Below are 25,664 nucleotides of genomic sequence, written 5' to 3'. Positions count from 1 at the left end.
GCCCTGTATTATTGATACGGTAAATTACCGACGCGTTGAAACACGCGTAGTCGCGTCCAGTCGCGTTTCGCGTGGGACTAATAATATTCAGATTGGGTTTAGGGTCGGTAATTTTTTTACGATGACGTCGTGCCCGCTTCTGGCGTTATTCAATGCCTGATCTCTACTCTTTGTACAGGGGTACGGAGCACAGGCATTCTTATGCTAAGAAAGAATTGTGAGATGAATACTCTCAACACCAGAATTCGCAGATGGAGAGGACTACCAGGGCAAACAGGGTTACAGCATTGCAGCGCGAACCGCGTGAATCCATACTGACTCGTACAGCGGTGGAAACACTAGGGACATCGCATCTGCACGAAACTGGAGTATGGCATCGCAGAGGGACGAAACCTCAACTCTTATTTGCCGGAAGGAGGCGAATTAAATTGGAACGAACAGTCATTTTCCTTCTTCTGACCGGATAGACCGAACGAACCCTCCTGTCTTGACTCCTTCCCCAGCCACCGACTTGACCGCACATTGGCAATTGGTCATTTTTTTTTTTTTATTTATCGTGGTGGCCTGGCAATCACGATCGATTCCTGTTTTCTCCGCGACGCTGCAGATCAATCGATTCAGTTCCTGAGAAGACTTCGACGAAGGAAGTGAAATTGTGATGAGCTGCGGTGGATAGAGTACATCCTCGTGGTGGTATGGTTCGCTAAGTGATTCAATTGCAGTATTTATCAGTTCCCACCATCATCAGGAATGCTCACACCAAATTTCAAATGCTCATGCTCATGCTCAATCCAGCTCAAGTACATGAAGAACGAGCTCTGGACCCTCCTTGCAGCTGGACGCCCAACTGGGATACCAGGAAATCCTCCACTGCCAATGACAGCCTTAATAAAGTATCAGGGTCTGATTTGTTCAGTGTGCCAGCTCAGTAGGTCCTTCCCTGTAATAATGAACAGTATTCCGTATGTATTCTCCCGACACCGTTGGGGCGCGGTGAGGCGGATAGATTGGGTAGTCCAGCCTCCTGGTTGGTAGCCGGGATAACATTATTTAGAGAAAACGAAGGGAAAACTAGTCAAGATAGAAAATATAAAGTCGGAATTGATCAATAAGAGCAGTGGAATATTGTAAAACCTGTAATTCAGCGCCTGGATTACCGTGGTGATGCTGCACGGTGCATGCGAGATATAGAGCTGTATGGCAATAAGTCAGTACAGAACAGTAGTAGCCGGGAGAGCACGAGACAGACAGTGAGGGAGGTTCTCCGGAATGCAGACATCCTCGTGGTCTCTCCTTCAATTACTTTTCTTCCTTCTTAACTATACCCTGAACATCTGCGATCTTTAACGGTGGATCTGCCGGCGTCGCTCCGTCTACTCCGTCACCAGCCCGTGCTCTCTCAAGTTTCTCTCTCGCCTCCTCTCTCTTCCTCTTTTCTCCTTCCTCTATTCACCCGTTTTTTCTCTTTTCAGACATCTTTGTTTCATTTGTTGGTCTGGCGTTTTTGTTTGTTTGTGTGTTGTCTGCATGTGTGGATGAGGCATTCCTCCCTGACTTCGTTTGAGGAATTCCATACAAGACTCCTCTCTCCATATATACACCCCGTCAAGTACAACACACGGCGAATTCGATCGCTTTGCCTTCTTTTTTTTCTCTTTTATTTATTTGACTGACAGTCTCTCACCTGGACTTTCTCATCTTTCTCATCTTTATTTTTCTTTTTTTCTTTTCTTTTTTTTTTTTTTTTTTTTTTTTTTTTTTTTTTTTTTTTTTTTTTTTTGGCTTGTTTGTTTCCTTGTAACGACCTTACGACCTCATTCTTACCGATCTATTCACTCCTGCGCCGACGCCATTGACTGGAACAGATTTCCTTTTCTCTTTTTCATCTGATTCTGACACTATCCTCGAGAAAAGAAAAGAAGAAAATCCCTTACAGGATATCGTGGGGAAGTTGGTTTGGTTTTGCTCTGGGGATTCTTGAACGACTTCTCGCCCATCCATCCCTCCGTCTCTTTCGCATTCCTCGATCACCCCCCTGCGCACACTCCTTCGAAGGCGACCGTTGAGACAAATCAGCTCTCGCGCGCAATGAGACTGGCATAGTGTCTTAATTTAGATCGCCCTGCAAACGCACCAGTCGCCATAACTATCTCGTTCTCGATCGCTTAACCCGTCCGGATAGTGGCAATTGGATATCAGTGGACGAACAATGGAGGACCGACAAGCAGGGCTGTCGCGCACGCTGCCCAAAAACTTCACCTTTCCGTCGAGCGCAGACGAGCCCAGAACCCCCAAGCGCGCTTCTATTCATCTCGACGTCCCTCCCCCACCACCTCGCGCGGCCAGTTGTCATTCGCGCCGATTTCGCCCTCGCTCAGGGACCGACGTCTCTGCGCAGGTACACTCTGATCCCGTTTCATGGAATCAAAACCACTCCGATATCCCCCTCCCATCAATCGAAATTCCTCCACCGTCATCACCACCGTCCGATGCAGCCGTGGCACCATCGAGCGCCGCTTCGGGATCCACCAACAACGATCGCTTCTTAGCGCCTCCCCGGGGCCGCACGGCCCTGAAAACGCCCCCAGCCCAGATTCGTACGACCCCGACAGAACTCAACACCACAGGCGCATGGTCAGTATGGGATAATCAACAAGCTTCGGGTGAGGCGATCCAGCGACCCAGTTCGTCCTGTTCTCATGTTTCGGATTCCTCCGTCTCTTCTGTTGAAACATTCGCTTCCCGGCCATCGGAGGGAAGTTGCACCAGCACTGAAAGCGAACTGCAGGACCCGTTCTTTTACTTGGAGCTCCCGAAGAAACCTGTCTCCCTTCAATCGCCTCTGTCATTGCCCGAACAGAATGTTACGAAGCAACGGCGCACTCGTCAGGTAGCTTCCAAGGACCGCTGGACTGCGGAGATGGATGGTCACCTTTGGAACACGTACCAATTGTACATCCAGGATCCCACCATCACCCCGTTCAAAATGACGCCTGGCAGTATTCCGCCGCTGGGCGTCACGCACCGCGTGTCCCGTGAAGCGAAGAGGACCTGGGACCGGAAAACCTTCAGACTTAACCGAGATATCCTGAGCCAGTCGCAACGGCGTGACGATGGCAACAACACGCCCACTCCCAAGGCCAACAGCGACGCAACAAAGCCCGGCTGGCCAAGATCGGAAGCCTCTACCAGACGACGACTTAAGCTGCTGTGCAGGCGCAAGTTCTCCATCGCGCCGCACTACCAGCGGTTGATGATGTCCAAGAGTCCCGCGCCGTTGGAGGACTCATCTTCCCGGGAATCTTCCTGCTTTGAAGGACCTGGCCCTAGCTCTGCCACTTTTGCGACCCGCGATTTGGGCGTTTCCCTCGTGTCCAGCTCGGTCCCCGGGCCCTTGTCGCAACTCACGGCCGAAGACCGGCCTCAGGATGCTCCTGTCGACTTCAATAATCCATTTGGCAGTCCTAAGAAGCCGGAGTTAGCAATAACAGCACCAGAAGACTCCGTTGCAAAGAGAGCCCTTGGCCTCGACAGACCCGTTGCTCCGCGCCTTGGATCACCGTTCACCTACCATACCTGGGGTCCGGAAAACAGCTCTTTCAAACGGAAAGCCCATCGCCATAACCCGATGGGCCGGCGAGAGACGATTCATGTGACGACAGGCTTCCGATTGCGATCGCCACCACGGATGGATCTGTTCTCAAATATAAAGAATGCCCCGCAAGCCCAGGACCCGTCGCACGCCAGTAAACCCGACGAGTACCCCCATCTGGAAGAATTCGCGCGCCAGGGCAAACTGAACGATCCTGGAAACCGTCGCGTGCGGATTCGCAACCGTGGTGCGACCACCAGCTCTGTGAATCCGAGGGCACTCTATCAACTCTTCTCCCCGCCATCTTCGTCGTCGAAAGATGAGACAATGCCACGGGAGAGACCTGCGTCAGGCCATCGTCGGAACCTCAGCGGTGACAGTATCAAACGCTTGGGATCGCCCTTTAAGCTGGAGGGAATACGCCATCGCCATTCCTCATCGGGCAGAATCGTTCGACATATGCCGCCTTCATCGGATCCGTTCGGCCCTTCTCAGATGCCACACTTGAAGCCATCTCAGTCTGAGGGTATGCTTCCCTACGATGCCACGGAGCCGGGTCTTTCTGATGCAGAGCGGATTCGACGGCAAATATTGAACATGCAGCATTCGCGAAGATAATGTTTGTCTCGTAATTATCTGTCACGGCAACCTGTTACCATGACTGGTGCTGTGATATCACTATAATTTGTTCATCATGGTGTCAACTTTCTACCTTTCCTCACAACTTCACGTCCATTCAACCGTATAAGCCAAAATGGTTCTAACGTTTATAACGAAGTCTCTATTGAATGAGAAACGAGAAAATGATAAATAAAAAAAATTTGAACAAAGAAAACACGACACGAATATGACCCAAAATCCGACAAACTGCGCGATTGCTTTTGATTTCTATGAGGAACCCAGCCGGCTGATACTCTTAGTCGCTTGTGATTCTGATTGGCATTCTTTCACTTTTTTCTTTTCTTTTCTTTTCTACTTGATCCAATACACGATCCTCTGGGTTTGGATTCCGTCGACGATCCGGGATACACAAGGTCTATCCCGGTCACCATACGCTCTTTGAGATTTCCTTGTATTCTCTTTTCTTTTTCTTCATTGACCTGACATTGAGTCGGAAATACAGACGCAACGGGGTGCACAGGACCCTGTCAACGTACCCTGATAAAAAAATAAAAAAAAAAAAAAAAAAGAAGAAAAGAAACACCGACTATACTACTCTCTTTACTCATTTCTTTCGATTCTTTCAACTTTTGACTTGCTTTTTTTTCCTGCACGCACCCGCCACTACAATCATGCGAATAGCATGTTTGACTCTTGATGACTTCCAGTTTCAGCAATTCAGCAATTCAACATGATGCGTGACGCGTGAACATATACTTACTTGCTTGACTTTTTTGATGTGACCTGACGGGAGATGGAAACGAACTGATTGGTTTATATGAATGAAGTATGAAGTGATGTTGCTACTTAGCAGATGTTGCTGTATGCAAGTGTCTCAGCGAGCGAGCGACTTTGATTCTTTACATTGCTATCATTGTCTTTGCAGCGTGGAATTTATGAAGCGCTTTGATTGATTTCTTTTCGTTTAACTTTCTTTTACCGACTTCCGTTTCTTTCTGTCTTGATTTGATTGCTCTGCATCATCTATTGCATTCTTTCGAAGCTATCTATGTACTTGATTGAATTTACATCCAAGCTTTACTTTACTTCAACTTGAGTATCGTGTTTTTTTTTTCTCTATATACCGTCTTCTGTTGCCATAATGAGGGGATATTGAAGGATTAGATTAGGCTGGAATCGACCATTTTTCGATGTACGTGAAATGACCGCCTTCGTTTGTTTGCTCACCATTGCAATGTTAGTTAACAGCAAGACGATAATGTATAGCTTTATTCTTTCTCAACGATTGTATCACATTGTCGAGCTCTCGACACAGATTGTGATACTCCTGGTGGCGTTGGTATTCCTGGTTGGCTTGGTATGGGGGGCGTCTGCTGCTAATAACTCCAGGGCAGGAGAAAAGGTAGTTTAAACCAGATACAGGAGATGGTAGATAGTTGAATAGTAAATAATAATAGTGATGAGTTCCATAGAGAATAAAGGCTATCGTTATCATACAGGCATGAAAAGTAATGTACAGTTAAAAGTACAAGAGCGAACGAAGAAAGTAACCTCGGGGTACGATCAAAAGCTGTTGACATCAGTCGAGCCATCAGGCGCTGGACACCGCAACATCCTCCACTCACAGAGAATCTTTTCAATCCGCTCGCCCATCCCCGAAGCATGCATAACTCACGCTAGGGCTGCATGTATACCCAATAGGGATCTTGACGGGAGTTCAAAATCAGCATGTTGTTTGAACTCGACTAGACATATGCCTTGCTGGTTCGGAGGTGGGAGGTCCCGAGCTAAACCACCATGAAAGCTAGGGTAGGTTGTGCCTTGGTAAACATTGTCATCCACCTGAGAGGTTCAGTAAGTATAAATGAATGTATGAACGTATCACCCTATCATGAGGCATATCGTGGGCTTGAAAGACAATTTAAATTGTCCAAAGGGCGGATGGCAGAGTGTCATCAAAGTCAGACAGTTTTATGTTCGTTGATGCTCTCCGGGGAAAGATGCACAATCTCCTTTCTCTTGGGGAACAATGGGAAAAGCGTGGACAAGATCCGAACCAAGTTCAGCTCCTTGTTGGTTGTCAGCAGGCATTCGACAAGGTCAATACGCAGAAAACATACTTCATGGGAAGTTCGATATGACACATCGCAAAGGGTATGATGTGGCATAGTCCAGTTGGAATTGTATTAGCGGATATGTCTTGGTTCTACGGGTAAACTTCCTGTGCTCTCGGGTCTCAGAAAGGCGCGAGCAAACAATGGTAGTCATTGCGCCCTAGGCACTCTTTCAGAAGGCAACCTGTATCAGGCTAGAAACCATTTGAGAGAATTTGTCTTAGGAGCGGAAGTTACAGTTAATTGTCCAGGTGGTCGACGTGGAAAACAGGTTAGCGAACATAACCTTCAATAGTTCATGGGTGCGTTTTACTTCATGGAGGACCTGACGAGACTGAAGTTGGCATCGCCACTCTTGGGCCGGGCCCTTCAAACACTTTTCGATGGGCCCCCTCACCAGTTGTGAACTGTGGGAGGTTGCTAGGAAAGATATGAAACTGGATCGTGGGCCTTGTCAGTTGTTCTCCGATGATATTTCTATCTGTTCCTGCTGACATGTGTAGGAAAGAATCCGTGTGACTACACCCTCGCGCTGGGGCTCAACGAAATAGCATGGGTTAGATTCCATGCGAGCCCTCGAATGAACTATTATTGATCGATAGGGATTCAAGAATTTCCCGAAGATGGCCTCGCGCTTCTGACACAGTATTTGGGAGTGGCACCTTATCTAGTCCCCGGATCAACTGACAGACTTAAATCGTCTAGTGTTCTTTGGCACCCTGATCTTCATTTGGAGAATATTTTCGTCGATTCAGTCACAGGTGAGATCACCAGTGTTGTTGACTGGCAATCAGCATGCGTCGCACCTATGCCAACATTTTGGGACTGTCTGGGAAAGCTGGTCAATTCTACAACGGCCTGAGGACTACGACAATTTCAGTGAAGTTAGGCAGAATATGGTTGATAAAGAGTTAGAGAGTGGAATGTTGCGTAAGTGATATGAAGCATAGATTTATCTACGAGCCCCTAATCACTGGCCCGTCCTTATGCAGAAAAAAAGTCCCTTCCTCTATAAACCCATCTCGTTCGTCAGCAAAGTTCGGAAAGATCGTCATCTTTTCTTCCTCAGTGACGCTCTCATCCTCGTCACCACAAAGAATGGCCATTTTCCTGGTGCACCCTGCCCGGTTGAATTCAGCAACGAGTAAATGGAGCTCCACGACAAGGAACTACTGAATGTAGGAGCCGCTGGGAAAATACTGCGATCATTTTGCTATGGGTCCTTGCTGCCCGTGGGTGACACGATTAACCTGGAAGGCTATGATAACGCGATTCAGAACAGCCGCAATTTCAACCCGGTTTTTTCTAAAGCTGGCTAGGGATGACGAGGAGAGGGAGCTGTTTGACAAGATTTGACCATATCGGGAGCCCGAAGATTAGATCGGTGGTACGAACTGAGTAGGGTTACATCTACAACCCGGAACCTTGTGGTTAAGTGTACCACCCGAGCATGCTTCACAATACCGACGTTGATAGTCTGATATCGGTCTCATTCGATTGTCTAGATGAGTTGTTTACAGGGGTGTGTGCCCAGCTGAGTTCATGTGAGGAACATTTCAGTATCTCGACGATGTGCCGTGTACCTGCTTGCTAGGATTATCCCGGTGTGGTTTATGTGTATTTGGATATCGTGTTGAGGGGTCTCTTTGATAAAGTGGGTACCTTTATGTCGTCTACGTGTCCGTGCATTATGCATCTTGCCTGGGCAAAGCTTCGGCCTGATAGCAGTGTATGTTTTCCTTTTTGTATTCTCTCAGCGCTCTCACAATAAAGACATTCGAACAGCTTCCCTGATTTTCTGAGTGTCAAGCATCCTAAGCTCTATTCCGCATTGATCTACAGTAACAATGTATTTTTGTGTTTGTATCTTTTACTGTTGAACTGCTTTGCGGGGTTGGTCTTGCGTTTGTCTGCATTTACCTGCAGCCTTGTTGCATGCTGTGTTACCAAGCTGGTCGAGTCACATGTAAGCTTGCGCTTGCTCCATTTCTATTTCTGGTCTATGATTGTCTGGTTTGTACTTGTAGGTACATTTTCTTTACTTTTTGAGTTAGCCGCTTTGTATCTCGGGAGGCGAGTGTAGGTATAAGTAGCGGTGTCTCTCACTGGCATCCTTTCAGACTCTCGTATTTTAATCAATATAGTCAATTACTTATTCTCTCTTTTTTATAATTACCAAACGACCTTCAATTCATAATGCGTCTTCTCTACCTCCTCGCTGCTTTCGGTACTGTTGCATCTGCTTTTCCGATCCTAGGACGTCAGGTGAGTACTTGGCTGAATATTCTGAGTCCCATAAGATATCGGGGATTGACACTGCTATAGGACCCGAATGACCCATGCATCGTATGTCCCGCATCTCGAACGAGTCGGTACATAAACTAACCAAACCACGACTAAACAGCGAGTCCAAGGAGATCAATGCCCCGAAGAGTAAGCTACATCCCCTCCTTTCTGAATATAGGGTGTCTTCTAACTTGTATAGCCACCCATATTTACACCAGCCTGGTCCGCTTGCGACTTGCTGTGTATGTCCAGATGTCCTTTGTTATTCGGTATAGCAGACTAACATGTGGTAGACTACGAAGCCTGAAAGTGAGGACAGTGCGGAATAAGGTTGTTATAAGTTATGGTTGATTGAATGTGGTATGAATTATGATTGTGCATATGTTTCTATATGAAGTTGGGCGTACTTGCCTGCTATGAGTATTTGAATATATATCTGGAATTATGAACTTGAGCATTGATTGACTAGGTTTTGAAATGTACTCTGGTCTTCATTCCTCCCAGGTGTGCATACATGCCGTCTAAAAATAATACAAGACAAGCATTCCAGAACGCATATCTTCATTCTTTCACGTCTTTACAGAATGGCAGGTGACAGATGCCATTTATGTACTGGGTGCATACTATGGAATACGTACCGAGTGAGCATGCTATCCTTTCTGTTGCAGATTGCTGAAGAAAGATAGACGAACACAACATGCTTCTGGCCCCTTGCTTATACTAATGCTTATTTATCGACTGCGTGCGACCACTTACTTAATACGTACAACCGATAGACTTGTCATGGGTGGACTTTTTGTATGTACAAGGTCGATAAGGGACATGACTAGAAATGCGGCAGCAATGAAAAGGCCTGTAGAAACTCCCTGGCTTGAATGATAAGCATTGTGAGTCCCACCGTCCTCTAAATTACGCTCTCTCGAATCCCTCCCCTAAGGGAAATGAGGACGTATAGAAGAGTTAAAGAGAGCACCCCGGCAAGACGCGTGATTCCTCGATACTGGTGTTCCAAATATCGTAACTGTATTGAGGAGCGTAGCTACCGTGTAGACTGGGTAACTTTTTTCTCCCTTGAAGCCATTAACCCAGGTCATAGAAAGCTGTACAAATGGAGATTAGATCCGCCTCCGACGATATTCTTTCGCTAGATGACCGGGAGAAACTGGACTGCAACCGGCTTCTTCTGTATAATCCATATAAAACTGCAAATAGAATAGAGGCTAAAACTGCAATTGGTCTCGTCCATGTATTCAACAATCTGGCCTGTACTATTTGTTAAAGATATTCATTTCAAGTCGACACGTTTGTTCTTTGAGAGGGGGATTTACTAATTTGTCTGCAGATTTCATTTTTACTTCACTAAAGCTCTGGATTTGAAGCTGTGTCGTATCCAACGATGATCAGGCGAGGATACGTTGTGTGCGATGTCATCTTTTACAGCCGGACTGCGTCTTCCATACAGGAACAGAGGTGTTGACGCATCGCGAAGATCTCTTGGATGCATCAGTATATGCTTCCAGACTAGCAATGTAATGCTTGGGGAAAACTAATAAACACGCAGCGACAACTCCAGCAAGGAGGTGTCTTTAACTATAGAACTTGTGTCCCAGTAATGCCAACCTTGGATTATTTGTGAAACGAGCATCCGAGTTGCGTCTGAGACTCGCACGGATACTCTGGTTGTATAGTATTACTGTGGGTTGCAACAGGCAAACCGGTCAGACAACGCGGCATGCGGACACTGTTAACATCCCGTTAACATGGCAAAGCCAGCCAAGTCCTGATTTGAGCTTACTGCGCATAAATATTGCAGACTGGACAGTCACAATCGGTTAATGTTGCCTTTAAGTCCCGCTAAATTCGACGCTTCTCTCGTTTATAGAGCTTATTCCAAAGCAACACCGGAAGAGGTATAGCTGCCTCAGTAAATTTCCAGCAAAGTCCTTTCACCGCTGGCACATTCATTCTTATTCAGCGACAATCAATCGCGGATATTTTGCCAATTCATGTAGAAGCGGATGGGCTAAGTCTTAATTGTGCTATGTGAGCCCAATATATTGTGGATGGGAGAGCTTCTCACGCAGTGTGTTGTCTGGACTACCATACTGCTTTGATCTCTTCTCGATACAGACCCTAAGAGGGTGATCATAAACACCATCCGTTTCTTCTAGTACTTCCTCACAACCCAAGTATGACTTCCCACGACAGCCCCGTATGCAGAAGTCTGTCTCAGAAACGCTGTTCAAGATCCAGAGGAACTTCTGACAGTCTCTGCAAGATAGCTTGGAAATGCCAATATAACTATGCATTATATTTCCAAGCTCTGTGGCCTTCAACGCAGCATGGATTGGGCTAAACCTTTCGAGAACCCGGGAAGTGGTACATACGCTCCCAATAACTAGCAAGAGTAAGTCTTGGGTCCTTTTGGCTTTCATGGCTTTTTATATGTGATTTCTGGTAACGTGGAATGTAGTGCGTTTTGCAGAAGACTTGAGTTTCCCGGGGACTGTATATGAGTCTGCAGAGTTATAAGAAAACAAATATTAAGTCTAGTGAGGCTAGCCCGAATTGTAAACAAGGAAAAAAGAAAGTAAAATAGAAAAGTGAATACATGCCGTACGGAGCACTCCATCAGTCCACCTGTACAATTGCTGCCTCAGGCATATATGCATTCCGCTCGATCTCCGCTCCGCTCTTTATCCACCACCCACCACCAGCAAATCTCACTGCCATTGTAACTGCAATTGTCTCTCCCCAACCCCATAATCACATCCCAAGCGCGCAACCATGGATATTGACGATATCCTCGCCTCCGTCGACCGCGACGCCAACATCCAAACCCCCGAATCCGCAACCCTCGACCACCAACTCCTCACGCGCTTCTGGGTCGCCGAGCGCGCGGTCTCAGAGCTTCTCCCGTGGCCTGCGAGTTTGATGGATAGGATTATGGAGAGGGTTAGGAGGCAGGTTAGCACTCCCCACCTCCTTCAAATCAGAATGCGCTGCGTTTGCTTGAATTGGTCTGGTAACTAATTAAGTGACGCTGCAGATCGAAGCAATCGAAGACCTCGCCGCAAGCTCTGGCGACCCAACAGCAAGTACCAACACAAACAACGCAACCCTAAACCTCAAACTCTCAATACTCCAAACAGACCTCGCCCGCACCCAATACCTTATCCGCTCACTCCTCCGCCAACGCCTTTCAAAACTCACAAAACACAGCATGCACTACCTCCTCCTCATATCCCCCAACCACAACACCTCCCAACACACCCAATCCTCGCAATCCTCGCAAACCCAACAACAACAGCCCGAAGACTCCGTGCCGACACCCGATGATATGGCGAATACCAGTCCGTTATCGCCGCAGGAGACGAGCTTTATACATGCGCATCAGACGCTGCTTGCAAGGCATTATGGGTCTTCGTTTTTGAGTACGTTTCCGCCGCAGTTGAGAAGGTTGGATGATAATGCGGGGGGGACGAGTATGGTGCAGGGGCCGGAGGGAAAGGAAGCGGTTTTTGTGAGGTGTTTGGTTGATGAGGTGGGGGTTGTTGTGCCGCCGGGGGATGGGGTGGAGGAGGAAATGGTTGGGACGGGGATGAGGATGGGAGATGTTTGGGTTGTTAGGTGGGAGGGGGTTAGGGGGGCTTGGGAGAGGGGAGAGGTTGAGATTCTTTAGCTTTGCGGAGTGATGGATTATTGCTTTGGGAGTTATAGGGTAGTAAATACTGGGTACGGTTGCATTGCGGGTGGTGTTAGGCGTTTGGGACTACTTGTACAGCGACTACTACTACAGGATGGAGTCGAAATTGAAACTTGATTCATTCATAGCCCAACAAAGGAAACATCCTTCCCTCCCAAGCTTATCCCATTAGCTGTCGGGTATGTCATATATGTACAGTTAGCGCTAACATTTCATGCACATTACATCCTTGCGTTCAACAAGGTTAGACCTTCACAAAATTAAAACCCCAGTAGCGGGTCCAGCCTGTAATCAGAAATCTGTACAGCAAGAGAAATGGGCAGTCACTCCACGGATGAAAAAAAAGGTGGTACAGGGAAGTGGGAAGAGAGGATTAAAAGGTGGTAACAATGAAATCGTCAATCCAAAAGAAAGGGGATGCCAGAGGCTAGGCAAAAAAAAGAAGATTGTGAGCAAAACATGTTCAGACGTAGATGTGATCTGGCTGACTTGAGGTCAAATTCAAGGTGATCAAGGTGAGACGTGAGACAGATCGTATACAAAACATAGGAAATAGTCTAAGTGAGTGACAGTCAAAACAAATAGAAAGATATCCGGTCATGAAATCCAAGATGGTCGCTGATCAGTAAGTGTCCGGCTCAAGCGAGCAATGTGATAATCGGATACTGTCGTTGATCAAGGTGTCGTCCACCTTGTCCAAAAAAATAGAGCAAAAAGGAAATACCGATAAACATGGTAAAGATGCAATGAAACCGAAAGCCATCAAGCGAGTGGACGAGAGCTGAGCTCCCTTGAAAATAACAAATAAGGAAAAGATAGTCCAAGGATAGTACTCTCACGATCCTTGACCACTGTCAGCCGTAATGTAATGTCCGAAATGGCTCACGAGAGCGCTCGAAATGATGCAAGAAAATGCGATTGCAAAAAGCTGTCACGCTGGTATAACACGAGCAAAAAAAAAATAAAAAATAAAATAAAATAAAATAAACCAAGAACGCCGTAGAGAAGTCCAAGAGTTGATGCAAGGTGTTTTTGGGTTTTCTCGTTTTCTGTTCTTTTGGGTATCAAAAAGGTAGGTAGCATTTAGTAAGAAAGCATGCGGCGAGCAGGACTCCGACCTGGAGCTGGACTATCTCCAAAAGGAGATCCCAAGAAGCGGCCACTAGGGTTGCGGCATCGCCCAGTTGGGCTGTCTTCCATCTCAGGTGAGTGTTCTCCAAAGGCAAAGGTCTGTGCACGGTTAAGCTTGGACCGTTGCTTGACCTTACCGAGGCCTCGCTCGCAAGCGTGTTCGTGTTCTTTAGCGTTCATTTCAACATAGTTTTGGGGGTAGCACAACGAGCGATGCTCAGCAAAGAAAGCGCTGTAACCCCCTTCCAAGATGTACATATCGGGATAGCTAAGGTTCGGGTACTGATCAATGTTGACAGCGCGATCCCGATGACGCAGATACTTAGCCATGATCGGCGCCCGATGGACGGAGTACTCGCAATGCAAGATTACTGCAGTCCGTGGTTTTGCTTCCGCGAAAAGCTGAGCGGCCAGCGACTCCTTGTCATTGTAGTTCAGCGCTCCGTTGATGTGCCCACCTTCATACTCATACTCGAAACGGCAGTCGATAACCAAGATGTGATCGAACCGGTCGTTGTACTTTCCATCCATAACCTCAATCAGGGTTCCCTTGTTGATCCGAGCCAACGAATCTCCCTGGTCCTCTGGAATGAAGTGAGGCAACTGTAGGGAGGGTGTTCCTTCGATGTCGATATCCGGGATCGACGGAAGTGGTGCATTTGTGGTGTAGTTGGCTTCTTTTTCGGATACAACGTCCTGCGGATGTTCAAACATACTCAACGACCGTCTGCACAGTTTTCGAGGGCGCAGGGCCGGGTTGGAGCTCTTGCGAATTGACGACGCGGGAGAACCACAGCTCTTGGCGTGGCTACCACTGGTTCCCAGACCGCCGCGCAACCGAGCATTCATGGCAAGACTACCAGACGAATAATGGCGCAAGGCGGGTCGCTCCCGTTGCGGGGATTCTCCAAACATGTCCTCCAGCGAGGCCGAATTGCTCAACGAAGTCTTTCCATGGGCACGGCTGTTGAATCGGAACGGGGGAGCTTGGCTCTCGGGGGCCGGACCGTTCATTCCCATCTGATAAGAATGGGCTTTGCTCTTCGCGAGAGAAGGACGCAGAAAGTTGGGACGTTTCCTCCTGTAAGAAGTTATTAGACAAGTGTCCTTCCAACTGAACTTCGGACTTCTTACTCAATCAGGTTCTCCTTCTGCAGCATTGGCGAATCCTGCAGCGGACTGGGGACACTTGTCCGCATAGGCGAATCCATGTCCAAGCTCGGAGACTTCAAGTCGGTATCCCGAGCAACGGCGAACGATGGCTTGTGCGGCAAAGGCGACATTTCCATACCATCCATAGCGGCACCGGGCGAAGATGGCATCGGAGGAGTGGTCATAATATCTTCTATTTATGTGTAAAAACACGCATAAGCATAAACCGTTTGCAAGCAGCTCATCCGACATTGCGTTGCCTTACCATTGCTCTGTGCAAACAGGTTCGAAGAGAACAAAGACCGTCTGGGCGTTGCCAATTGCGGACTATTTTTGGGGTCAACTCTTTGTCCCGGTGAAACAAAACACACAAAAAAAGATCCGAGAAAGGATATAAAAAAAAAAAAGAAAGAAACAAAGCAACGCACGCACCTTTGATCGATATGAAAATTCTGAGACAAGTCTGCAGCAAGGCTTGCGGTGGGAGAGGTGCCCCGGACCGGTTTCATATTGAAGTAGTCGCCGCCCTTTTTCATGGACAGGTCCTTGAAGTTGAAAGGACTAGCTCCAATGCCCGATCTGGGGCCGCAAGACGGATACGACGTTGGTTCGGGACGGAAACAATGGCCAAACATGACAGATGGAGGCTGCATGGCAGCCAACGGGGACGAATGTTCCATTGCGTTTTCGTCGCGTTTGGTTGTGCAGTATTACAGAACTCAGACAAGAAGGATGTTCAACTGTGCTGCCACAACCTGACCAGTGGTATGCGATAGATTTTTTCGTTCGGTTTTTTTCAAAGAAATTTTTTGTATCCTCTTTCCCTTGACATCCAATTCCAATAGTCGAAATATATCCTCGCCCAAGCTGCAAGCTAACCAAACACAGTTCGTTCAGCAGAGCGCCACAGACCACAATTGTAGCCGGCACTCCTCCGTATGCTGAAATTGACGATTACAGGGCCATGGCCGGCTGATATAAAACGTCGAGTAGGAGTATCGGAGAGCAAGGAGTGCAACGAGAGGGGGGTGGGAGCGGAGGAGGATCAAATCAGGTCTCGTCACCGGAAGGTTCTATCTCGCAAAAAAAAAAAAAAAAATTGACAATAACGTTAGCCTTGAGAACAATAAATCCCGAATATTTCCCAATCCTTATTTCCTTTCCTGGGTTCTGGGGGGAGGTGCAGGGTGCAGGACGTACCGAAACGAGCAGCAATCAAGACCGAATAGCAACGAGGAGGGGCAGAATCGACGCAGCATGGGAAAGTCAAAAAAGGAAGAAAGGGATAGGTCGGAGGATATACTGTCGAGCAAGGGAAACGACAGGAGGATTGAAGACAGGAAATCGAAGAGAGAAAAGAAGGGGAGGACCTGGAAGAAAAAGCAGTAGAAAACGAGGTCTCAAGAGAAGAAAAAGGTGTGAAGCTGAAGGGATGACCCAACTTGTTGCAATGGCAACGCTGAGTGGGGAGCGATCTCCAGATGGACGAGCTTGGATACGTCGAGTGTACTCTGTACGTCTTTTCTGTACGGAATACTGTGAGTTTTGTACAGATACAAGACTCGCAGCTTCTGATTGCGTGCAGAGAACAAGTCACTGGTACCTACAGCCAATACCGTCCTATTCTGCGATGCTCCATAGGTAGACTGTAGGTAGACTGTCCAGTTGTATACTGCACAGCTGGCCATGTAAATTACTGTATGGGACGGTACTGATACAGCAGCACCGGCAGGGTTGCAGGAAGGAGCTAGCCCAAAACGGCTAGTGCCCCTCGTTGCCGGGACTCCCTTGCCGCTGTCTCTTTCGCTGCTCAGCAACCGCCGGGCGTTTCACTGGTGACAGCTTTTTCTTTTTCTTCCTTTCCGGATCTTGTTCGCCTTCTGGTCTGTTTCAATATTTACCGACATTATTTCATCACTGCTCCGTGGCTTCTTTGTTCTTTACATCCTCTTGAGACTGCTCCAGCCAGAGTAGCCTGTAGACTAGCTGGCTCTGTCCTGTCAATGCTCTGTCCCTGACATACAGAGTCCTGGCATATGCGAGGTTGCATACGAAATTTATTACTTCATTATTACCGTATACACTGCTCCATCCAAACCCTAGAACAGAAAGCGAAAACCGAGAGAAAAATTAGTATTATACAAGCCCTGCTATTGGCCAATAATCGACAGCCATTGTCCAGTAAAAAGGCTGAACAACTCGGAATGAGCCTCAAATTCTCAAGATCGAAATCTTATCCGTTCCCCACACTCATGCCCCACATCGGATAATCACCTGTGCCGAGCCAGAATAGGATAGGAATAAGGGCATGACGCAAGGAACAAGGGCATAGCTGTCACCTGCATTGCCTTCACAGGTTTGAAGTGCATACATAGTGCGGAGAATTTCCCAAGTATCTCGCCCATTCATCTAAGCAATGCCCACATACTTTTCTATCAACCTTACTATTCATAGGGAACACGCGCCGATACCCTCGATTGGGCAAGCTGGGCGACGCCCAGAATAGATGCCACGACCATGTCGATTCGGGTAGTGATGAACATTGTCGTAGTAACCTCGGGCGCCGCAGCACATCTGCCAGGGAATCCGGTTTGACTAGATCTGGTTCCAAGATCACCTCACTATTGTCAGATGCGTGCTCCGTACACAAACGGCCAATGATCGTGTCCCTGGCCAGTCTCCAGCAAGATACGCTCCTCGAACAGGATCAAACTCGATAGAGTTTGAGGTATCTTGCACAATCTGTATGGAGTATGGAGTGCACCCTGGACAGCGTGAAGGCTCCACAGAACAAGAATGAAGCCTTACGCACCATTCCCGAGCTCTGTTCTCATCGCGGTTCAATTTCTTCAAATGCGCGTTGGTTCTTCAATCGCCCTTACTCTACACGTTTCAACATTTCGGCAGGTACAGCCAGGGTTGCAGTGTACTCCATACTTCGTGGGGGTATTAGCTAGGGGCGTATCCCTTTCCGGGAACTTTCTCCAAGGATCATATTAACGAAACCTCCCCGTGCTGCAAATCAGTGCATGAGCACCTAATTATCCAATAATGAATATCCCCGGGGTACCTTTCAATAGTCTGAAGGGGGAAAAGGTTCGATCCCTGTTAGCAGCAGCACGTTCCCATAGCGCATGGAGGTTAGTGATCTTAGCTCAATAAGTCTCCTGGCTTTTATTTCTTTCTTCCGGGATCGAACGTCATTGCGCATTTCTTCCGATTCAATGCATAATAAAGATGGGAGCGCAGGTCCAAGTCGATTATTTTTGCCGAGCGACTATTATTTCCGATCGTCTTCAATAATCATGAATCGTGCTCGGTAGTCCTTGCTAGTGGGTGGTGTGGGCAAACCACCGCCCCAATCGGCGATCGGAAACTGATTGTGGTCGCAGTCCGGTTTCAGCTGGTACCAGAGTCAGGCTGGTATCGATGGCCAATCCAATTGGGGCGCTGAAAGCAAAGCTGAGCTTATTTGAGTGAGACGTCGGCCGATTCGAATCGCAATTCCGCATAAGCGGCGGGAGAAAGTCGGACACGGCACATGACAAGTCAGGTGAGGTCACATGTCTATCCTTTCTAAACTCGCAGGGTTTTCACTCAGGATGTTGTGCGTTAACTCTTGAAGCGTCATATGCATGCAAATAGAAACATTAACTGCATCGTATTCCCCGGAGCACTTGGTTGTATGTGCTTTCTAACGATGGTGCGGAGTAATCCTCCGTAGTTCCAGCCGATTGTCGGTGTGCCCGATCTTATCACAGCCGATGAGGGGATTTCGCAGCTGCAGCCCCTCATGTCACCATTGATCTACATTCTCCTGACTATCATTATTGGTTATCCTGCTCCTGTAGGATTTCAGCGCGTAAGAGAGTCTCGACACAATAGCCCCGCGAAAGTTACTTGTAATTGGTCATCACTCGCAGCCCTAGCGCCCGTGACCGTGCTCCCCGGCAAAACCTCTCTCCGGTACGAAGCTGTTACATTTATTACGTCGCAGTCCAATGATGTCACAGTGAGAGCAAGACACTACTGTATGCAGGATTTGTTGTCATTACCGCACGATGCTGTATGTAGCAGTGCTTATTCTTGTTTACTGTCCGGAGTTGGCAGTTTGTAAACAAATGTATCATTTGACCCGCGGTTCGTTACTTGCCATGCTTTGTGTGAACTTTGCGACTCAGATCGGAAAGTTGAGAAACCATGTGAGTCTTGTGATGCGCTATACCGGATGTGGTAGGTATGGCATCAATTAGATTCGAGTCACGTGATTTGTATAGGGTACGTAAGAATGTTCTTCTCTTCGATTCCAGACCCATACCAGAGAAGGATATGTAGGCTGTAAATACTGTAATAATATTTGCATTAGATTGCTCTACTATAGCACAGCTTGTTGCGCCCGGTATACATAGCATAGGATTTGCGGGTTTGCGATCCCATATGATCAGAGATACCCTTCAAGGTCGAGCTGTATTCGCAGGTTCTCTCTTCAGCTAGTGTGGTGTTGTTGTAACAATCTCATGAACTAATGATCTGCTCAGAAACCTCAACAATGCGACTAAAACAAGAACTGCTTGCGCCCTTCAAGTATATCCTTTACCGGTATCAACATCACTTGGTTGCACATAACCCAGTAATTCTTTTGCAAATGCAGCAGCCGTCGCTGCTGCGTACTCCTGCCACTCTTTGTTCTTTGCCGCGTCTGCATAATCGCATATCCCTCGAATTACAATGCAAGGGAATTCTTCGTTTATCTGTCCGGCAGCCTCCATCTCTATGCAGCGCAACTTTCCACTAAAGTCTTTGACGAGAGCGTTGCGGAACTTGGCGTCCTTGATTACCCTGTTACCGGATGCAATCAGACCATAGTATATTTGAGTCTCCTTGCCAGTTTTATTAGCCTCTCTGTTTGTGTTGTGATTGCCTGTCGACATCACCAGTCCCGTTTCAGCGCTCGTTGGAAGAATTGCCCACAATACCAGGTTATACCATAGAAAGGCAATGAATTCGTGCCACGTTGTGAAAAGCACATTCCCCTCCCCCGTGGCTGACTGTGTCTAGCAAAGCAACCTTCAAAAAGTCACATCGAATGTATTTCGATGCCAGGTGGGGGTGTTTTCTCGCCGTCTTATCCCAGGGTTCATCGGCCTTGGATCCAATTATCTTATTCTCATTTTTGAGCTGATCGATAGCAGTCAAAACCGCATTCGGGGGTCTGTTCAGTGCACCAGTCCGTTCGTATCCACCAGACTGCATCTTCCCCATATCCCATTGAACGACCCCCGGATGACCTGCGATGGGTTGACTGAAAACAACATCGCTTAATCGGACCTTGGGCTGAACACCACCCCAAATCCTAACCATGAGACCAACTTTGATGGATTTGAGAGAGTTGGTCATCAATACGGCGACGGCCGTTGCGGAACTGGTTGGCCATATTGAGTAGACAAGCTATCACAATGTTATGGTTGCCGATCGAGCCCAGTGTGTATGTATTGCTGTCGGTTCGGGTTTTCGGGGGAGTCTGATGTATTTCGTCGAGCATGGCTATTGCAGCGGTTTGTTCCTTATGCAGCGCGCAGACCCAGCCAATGGTATAAGCATCGTGGGTGAGTTTCTTGAGTGTTGGCTTCTGGCCTCTTTCCGACATCCCAGTTCTCAGTTTATGGTATCAAAGTTGATAGAGATACTCTCAAGTGATGTTTGAGCAGAAACCAAAAACATCTTCAATGTTAACGAAAGTCCTGCAGAAGTACTAGTTGGGTCTCCACCCCACGCCTCAACATCGGATTGAATGTATGCAAGGCTATCACAGTTCCCACATCATTCTATTCATGGCAGTGATCCATCACCAACTGGTATTCAATTGTGCAAAACTGGGCGCTTAGACGGCTCAAAATGCTTTCCTCTTGAGAAGACCGGATTCTAGCTAATTCCTCCCAGGCCCAGTAGCCATATTATTTGTAGTAAAGTTCATGCCACAACCCAAATATGGCAACATCAGGTCAACTGCGGGTTATCGGTGAGGATGTGGTTGGATCATCAGAATTCATTGAAGAATAGCTCCCAATGCCACTCACGCACCTAAAAGACAGAGAAAGAAGCTGTTCATTTCGGTGGCGAGATTTGGTACTAATCGAATACTTACAACTTGCCCTCCTTCCTATTCTGGGCGAGGATATTCAGGACATGATAATCAAGTGCCCAATCTCGTTGCTGCATGGAATTGATCAGCATTGTGCCAAATAATAGGCCAAAAGAAAAACTAAAGTCTTCGCAAGCTGAAGCTAGACACTAGTTCCTCCTTGGTAAGCACCCAATTAATCTTATTCAATATTCCTCTCGAAACCCTGAACATGGCCAAGTCCTCGTGGAGCATCCCGGGAACTCATCACTGGGTCATAAAGGCAGCAGGCGTGTATCCTGAGAGAGCAGCGTCCTCGACGCAAACAACTTTGGAAGAAGTGCTCGACTTTTTCTTTTCTTTCACATTCTTTGGTGAAATGATTCGGACCCAGTTTGCGTCGAGCAGTATTTAGATCAAGGAACAATAAGAGGATCCTGGGTTAACTCACTGGCATAGTATTTTCAGGGTATGACAAGTCCTCGGTCTTCTTACCCAAGACCAGGTAAATTCGCTGGCGTCAAAGAAGTTACCAAACCCCCTTCTCTAAGCTGTTCATCAATCTTGACGGCTCAATTTGTACATACGCCGTTTGCTCCGTCCAGTCAAGATACCAAGCTGGGTAGATGGGATTAAAGTTGTATGTGTGAAGGTGTAGTTGAGGTCACACCAAGCCACCATCACATGACACAAGCATAATGAGTACTATGGACAGGGACATGTAGTAATGATATCCCATATCAAGTGGTTATGTTTTATTCAGCAAGTACTACATACAGTACTTTATGGTATTGATATCCATCCAGAGAGCATTCAGTCATCATCACATTCAACCAATCGTATAAAAGAGCCACCGTTCGCCGTGCTAAATCCGTGTCATATTGCGTTATCGCCAAGGAGTAGACCGAGAATAAATAAATAGATGGATAAGGGAAAAGATTCATAGAAATGAGGTGGATATGGCTTATGCAATATACCCATACGTAGGCGGTTCCTCGGCGACACGTTCAAGGTATTCGCGATCAATCAAGCTCTCGATACGTTTCTTCACCATGTTGATGTCAGGAGAGAAACGGCCGGATAACTGAGAAAGGACTTCATTCATGAGCTGCGAGTGAACAAGTTTCTTGCGTTGTCTACAGTCTGTTAGCATTGGACTGGTGATAGGAATAGAAGGGGATAGGTAGGGCATACTTCATAATCCGTACAACAGCAGCTTCGATACTGGCCCCACGCTCTTCGTTCATCTTTTTCTCCGTCTCTTTGCGCTGGTCTTGGTTCTCTACCTTGTTGGCCCCGCCGCTGACGACGCCAATCCGCACTTTCATGAACGGGCTTTGAAAGTCGTGGTTGAAGAAGAATTTATCTGTTGGCTTCACGTCTTTGCTCATGGGTTCCTTTTTCAGAACCCGTGTCTTGGGCGCGACGGCGAGCGATTGCAGGTTTCGGATCAGGTCATGGTTTGGAATCCGTGTTTGTTCTTGGATTTCCTTGTATGTGAGAGATTCGCCTGCTGGGACGTCATTGAACAGTATCAGAATGACCATAGCATATGTAGACACGTTGAGTTCATGTCGTTGCACTTTGCCATTAGATCTTAGGAATGTTGCCCGGATATCCGCAGTACCCATGCTGGCTTGCCACGACAGCTTTCTGCCGCTGTGCTTGCTGAGGTAGAACTGCTCAAAGCTTTGCTTGGTGCTCTCAATTTCCTTCGGGAAGATGCACGGAGGCTGTACTTCGCCATCCTTGCCGTTTGACATAATCTCCATTGGCCACATTGTGCTGGTGAGGACATTGATTTCCAAATCCACCTTCTTCTGATCAGGATCGCCGGTTTTCTTGATGTGATCTTTGTAGCTGGATGTTAGGTCATCAGAGACAGTCATATCCCTGAACATGGATTCTAGGCGCTGTGTAAACTGGTTTCCGACTTCCACCTTCATCTTGGAGATCATTTGCCGCTCTGCGTCCATGCTGACTGAGCGCTTCATGAGGAGACGGCGAGAAAGATGTTTCTTGTAGTATGTTTCGAAAAGGTCCTTGTCTTTCACGTAACGAAGAAGGGTGATACCGTTGTCAAGCAGAGAGTCGACTTCACTCTCAGTCTTTCCCTTGATGCCCTTTTTCAAATTCTCATCAAAAAACAGAGAAAGATACTCTGAGCTGCGAGGATTCGAGTTGATGAAGTCTGAAAAGCTGTTCATCATTGCACCCTCCATGCCCTGGTCCAGCTTAAAAGACTCCTTCCAAATCCGGTCAAATTTGCTCTTAAGGGCCAAGATATCGTCCACCCACTTGATAGCAGACAAAGTTTGCTGGTTCATAGGCTTCTCCTTCTCCTTCTCCTTCTCAGATTTCTTGTCGCCGTTTGTTTCTTTCTCAGCCGGTTTCGCGGACTGAGCAGAAGTCGCCGAGGCGTTGATTTCGTGCCCCATTTCCACTATACGCTTCTGAACGGCCAATGTCAAAGGTGTCTTCTTCTTGTCAACTCGTGAGTTGAGCTCGTAGACACTTGCCAGAACGTCAATCCGGTCATTATCGATCATGCTCCGAACACCGGTACTCTCCAGGTTGACGACTTCAGCAATGTGTCTGCTGATAAACTCTTCGTCCAGCACGTCTTTGATCTTCGATTCTGTAAGGGGGGATAACGTGTAAAGGCATCGCTCTCGCTCCTCTGCGATCCGGTTTGTGGCGATTCTGCAGAATGTAGCCGCATCTGCCATTTCCAGTATCCGCTTCCCCTCCGTTCGGTAGAAACTCCTACTCGTTTCGATAAACGCCGGCTCGAACATGGTCAGGTAGAGTTTTGATGACTCCTCCTCTGTTATGGTCTCGTATAGCCCTTCGAGCATGTAAATGCAATGTCGAATTAACGGTCGTTCGATGACATGTCCTGCCCGTTCTAGCTGAATCATGAACAGCACGGTATCCTTCAAAACATCACCAACAGCGTAGTCTGAATCAGGGCGTACATTCGACCGTATTACGCAGTCGCGGAAGATCGCCATAGCTGCGACATAGATGGATGGTTTCCGGTGTTCCGTAGTAACGACTCGGTCCTATTATTTAGAAAAAGACATGTTAACCTAGGCACATGGCATAACAGAGCAGCGATAATATAACCAACCATATACATGAGAACATCCGTGATCATGCCCATACACAACTGATGATCTTCCCAAGCTTCTCTCAACACAGACAAGAACTTTTCTCCTGCAGCCCGTCTTTCATTTGACTGGTCTTGCACGTCAACCGGCTCCTTTGCCAATAGCAAGCTGGACGTGATTGATGCAGTGATCCGCTTCTGGATCTCTTGTCCGAGCCACTCCCCTTCCAATTGTTTTACTCGCTCGTATAAGTCTCCGCATTTTCCCATTAATACGATTCGGTATGCCTTTCGGTATAGTTCTTCGAAGGAGAGCGAGGACGCATTTTTCGTGTGGATTTCTCTCAGGGACGATGCTAAAACATTCCACGTTTCGTCAAAGTTATTAACGTTGTTAGAAGTAAGGCCCTACGTAGCTCTGTCAGCTTATTGCCATCTAATAATGTCTGGCAGCGAAATCCGGTGGTGGTGGTCTTCATTGTTCAGCCACCATGAGCATCGATATTTTGCCTAATCCAGCTCATATCCCAAATATAAAAAGAAAAGCACTCACCCTTCGCGGGGCATGAATCTTCTTCCTGGCCCTCATCGCCATCTTGAAGATTCAAGTCTCCGATACCCCGGAGCTCAGCGCGGGGCAGTCAAGAAGCAAAGTATCGCGAGGTCAGTCTGAGAAAGAGAGTGACGGTTGGGATAAAGTTTAGCGAGGGTAGCGATTCGAAATATTAGCACAATCAAGCTGGATTCTGCGTTTTCGAAGCATTTCCCCGGATTCTGCAAAGTTGTTGGAGCTCAACTTGGAGATCCGCGGAGTGAAAGAGCCCGGAGAAACGTGCTTCCGGCGCAGTTTTTTGTACTCCGTCATTGCTTCTGACGGCTCTGATTCAACATCTTTAATCAATAGATTTAGTGTTAGCTGCTTATCTTTGCTCAAACACATCTCAGAATGCGTCCTTCATCGCTATTTTATGGCCTTCGGGCTCTGAACACCTCTATTTCTAGAACAGCAATCTCCCACACAACCACGCGTCCATTCTCCCAGTTGATCAACCGCTTGCCTTCATTCTCAACACAGCTCCAAAGCCCCCAAAGACTAGCAACCACATACCACGCACTCCGATTCAATTCTTCATCCTCGTCTGGCCAATCCCCCCTCACCGACCGCCAACTCGACGCACAAACCGACGCCCAACATGAAGAACAAAACCGCCTGCGCCGCGAACAAGAACCTGCATACCAAATCACCTTCACCTGCAAACCGTGCGGGGAACGTTCGTCACACCGCATGTCCAAACATGGATATCACAAGGGGACAGTTCTGATCCGGTGCCCGTCTTGCCATAACAGACATGTTATCGCTGATCACCTGAACATCTTCTTCGACAAGAGTACTACGCTGGAGGATATCATGCAGAAGGAGGGGAAGAAGGTGACGAGGGGGTATCTGGAGGGGGACATGGAGTTCTGGGATGATGGCGTTGCATTTAAGAGGGGTGAGGGGGAGAAGTCTGGTGATGGAAAGTTGTAACGGGTTGCTAGAAGTGCTGTTGAATGATTACCAGTCGGCTAGCTGTGGCTACCATGATGCTAGAAAAATTTTGACGCATGTTTCGGGGGTTGAAGATTCCAGATTGACGAAAAGAGGCATTTTGGATGGACGTTGCTATGCACCTGGATGATACACCCTACTCCATGATCTGTCCATGTACTTTTAGAAACTAATGAACTGTACCATTACTTTATAACATAGATTCTCTATTCATCATATCCTTTTTATGCTTCCCATAACGCCGCCATAAATCCGGGCAAAAATGTATATACAGCACCTT

The 25,664-nt window shown here is 47.4% G+C and overlaps 7 protein-coding genes across 7 annotated transcripts; 3 read left to right on the top strand and 4 right to left on the bottom strand.

The window, feature by feature from the left end:
* Positions 1 to 2,209: 2,209 nt before the first annotated feature.
* On the top strand, positions 2,210 to 4,210 carry EURHEDRAFT_515419 (uncharacterized protein; the record flags this gene model as incomplete). The annotated part of the gene is made up of 1 exon (XM_040786375.1): positions 2,210 to 4,210. One exon carries the CDS (start codon positions 2,210 to 2,212, stop codon positions 4,208 to 4,210), a length of 2,001 nt encoding a protein of 666 aa, XP_040638783.1.
* A 6,412-nt stretch (positions 4,211 to 10,622) lies between these two features.
* On the bottom strand, positions 10,623 to 11,172 carry EURHEDRAFT_412402 (uncharacterized protein). Its single transcript, XM_040781897.1, has one exon. The coding sequence runs from the start codon at positions 10,920 to 10,922 to the stop codon at positions 10,653 to 10,655; it is 270 nt and encodes an 89-aa protein (XP_040638782.1). The 5' UTR covers positions 10,923 to 11,172; the 3' UTR covers positions 10,623 to 10,652.
* Positions 11,173 to 11,346: 174 nt separating this feature from the next.
* On the top strand, positions 11,347 to 12,451 carry sld5 (putative GINS DNA replication complex subunit Sld5). Its single transcript, XM_040781896.1, has 2 exons — positions 11,347 to 11,580; positions 11,663 to 12,451. The coding sequence occupies exons 1-2, from the start codon at positions 11,401 to 11,403 to the stop codon at positions 12,293 to 12,295; spliced, it is 813 nt and encodes a 270-aa protein (XP_040638781.1). The 5' UTR covers positions 11,347 to 11,400; the 3' UTR covers positions 12,296 to 12,451.
* A 951-nt stretch (positions 12,452 to 13,402) lies between these two features.
* On the bottom strand, positions 13,403 to 15,282 carry nimT (putative tyrosine protein phosphatase MIH1; the record flags this gene model as incomplete). Its single annotated transcript, XM_040784351.1, has 4 exons — positions 13,403 to 14,531; positions 14,585 to 14,792; positions 14,853 to 14,929; positions 15,035 to 15,282. The coding sequence occupies 4 exons, from the start codon at positions 15,280 to 15,282 to the stop codon at positions 13,403 to 13,405; spliced, it is 1,662 nt and encodes a 553-aa protein (XP_040638780.1).
* Positions 15,283 to 19,182: 3,900 nt separating this feature from the next.
* On the bottom strand, positions 19,183 to 19,999 carry EURHEDRAFT_377637 (5'-methylthioadenosine/S-adenosylhomocysteine nucleosidase family protein; the record flags this gene model as incomplete). The annotated part of the gene is made up of 2 exons (XM_040778989.1): positions 19,183 to 19,482; positions 19,652 to 19,999. 2 exons carry the CDS (start codon positions 19,997 to 19,999, stop codon positions 19,183 to 19,185), a joined length of 648 nt encoding a protein of 215 aa, XP_040638779.1.
* A 1,667-nt stretch (positions 20,000 to 21,666) lies between these two features.
* On the bottom strand, positions 21,667 to 24,603 carry EURHEDRAFT_63209 (cullin family protein). The gene is made up of 4 exons (XM_040787609.1): positions 24,389 to 24,603; positions 23,857 to 24,243; positions 21,918 to 23,788; positions 21,667 to 21,859 (listed from the first exon to the last, which is right to left on the bottom strand). Exons 1-4 carry the CDS (start codon positions 24,428 to 24,430, stop codon positions 21,688 to 21,690), a joined length of 2,472 nt encoding a protein of 823 aa, XP_040638778.1. The 5' UTR covers positions 24,431 to 24,603; the 3' UTR covers positions 21,667 to 21,687.
* Positions 24,604 to 24,710: 107 nt separating this feature from the next.
* On the top strand, positions 24,711 to 25,660 carry EURHEDRAFT_412392 (DNL-type zinc finger protein). The gene has a single exon (XM_040781895.1). It carries the CDS (start codon positions 24,782 to 24,784, stop codon positions 25,361 to 25,363), a length of 582 nt encoding a protein of 193 aa, XP_040638777.1. The 5' UTR covers positions 24,711 to 24,781; the 3' UTR covers positions 25,364 to 25,660.
* The last annotated feature ends 4 nt before the right edge of the window (positions 25,661 to 25,664 follow it).

The sequence above is a fragment of the Aspergillus ruber genome (assembly GCF_000600275.1).
Source record: "Aspergillus ruber CBS 135680 unplaced genomic scaffold scaffold00013, whole genome shotgun sequence".
In the NCBI taxonomy this organism is placed as follows: domain Eukaryota; kingdom Fungi; phylum Ascomycota; class Eurotiomycetes; order Eurotiales; family Aspergillaceae; genus Aspergillus; species Aspergillus ruber.
This window is presented reverse-complemented; position numbering and strand designations above follow the sequence as displayed.

Excerpts from the sequence above, each read along its gene's own strand:
- EURHEDRAFT_63209 (XM_040787609.1), bottom strand. The coding sequence starts at position 24,430 with ATGGCGATGAGGGCCAGGAAGAAGATTCATGCCCCGCGAAGG. Across the intron at positions 23,789-23,856 it reads CGGATGTTCTCATGTATATG|GACCGAGTCGTTACTACGGA; the intron begins GTTGGTTATATT and ends TCTAAATAATAG. Across the intron at positions 21,860-21,917 it reads GCTGTTGTACGGATTATGAA|ACAACGCAAGAAACTTGTTC; the intron begins GTATGCCCTACC and ends AACAGACTGTAG.
- EURHEDRAFT_412402 (XM_040781897.1), bottom strand. The coding sequence starts at position 10,922 with ATGCATAGTTATATTGGCATTTCCAAGCTATCTTGCAGAGACTGTCAG.
- sld5 (XM_040781896.1), top strand. The coding sequence starts at position 11,401 with ATGGATATTGACGATATCCTCGCCTCCGTCGACCGCGACGCCAACATC. Across the intron at positions 11,581-11,662 it reads TGGAGAGGGTTAGGAGGCAG|ATCGAAGCAATCGAAGACCT; the intron begins GTTAGCACTCCC and ends GTGACGCTGCAG.
- EURHEDRAFT_412392 (XM_040781895.1), top strand. The coding sequence starts at position 24,782 with ATGCGTCCTTCATCGCTATTTTATGGCCTTCGGGCTCTGAACACCTCT.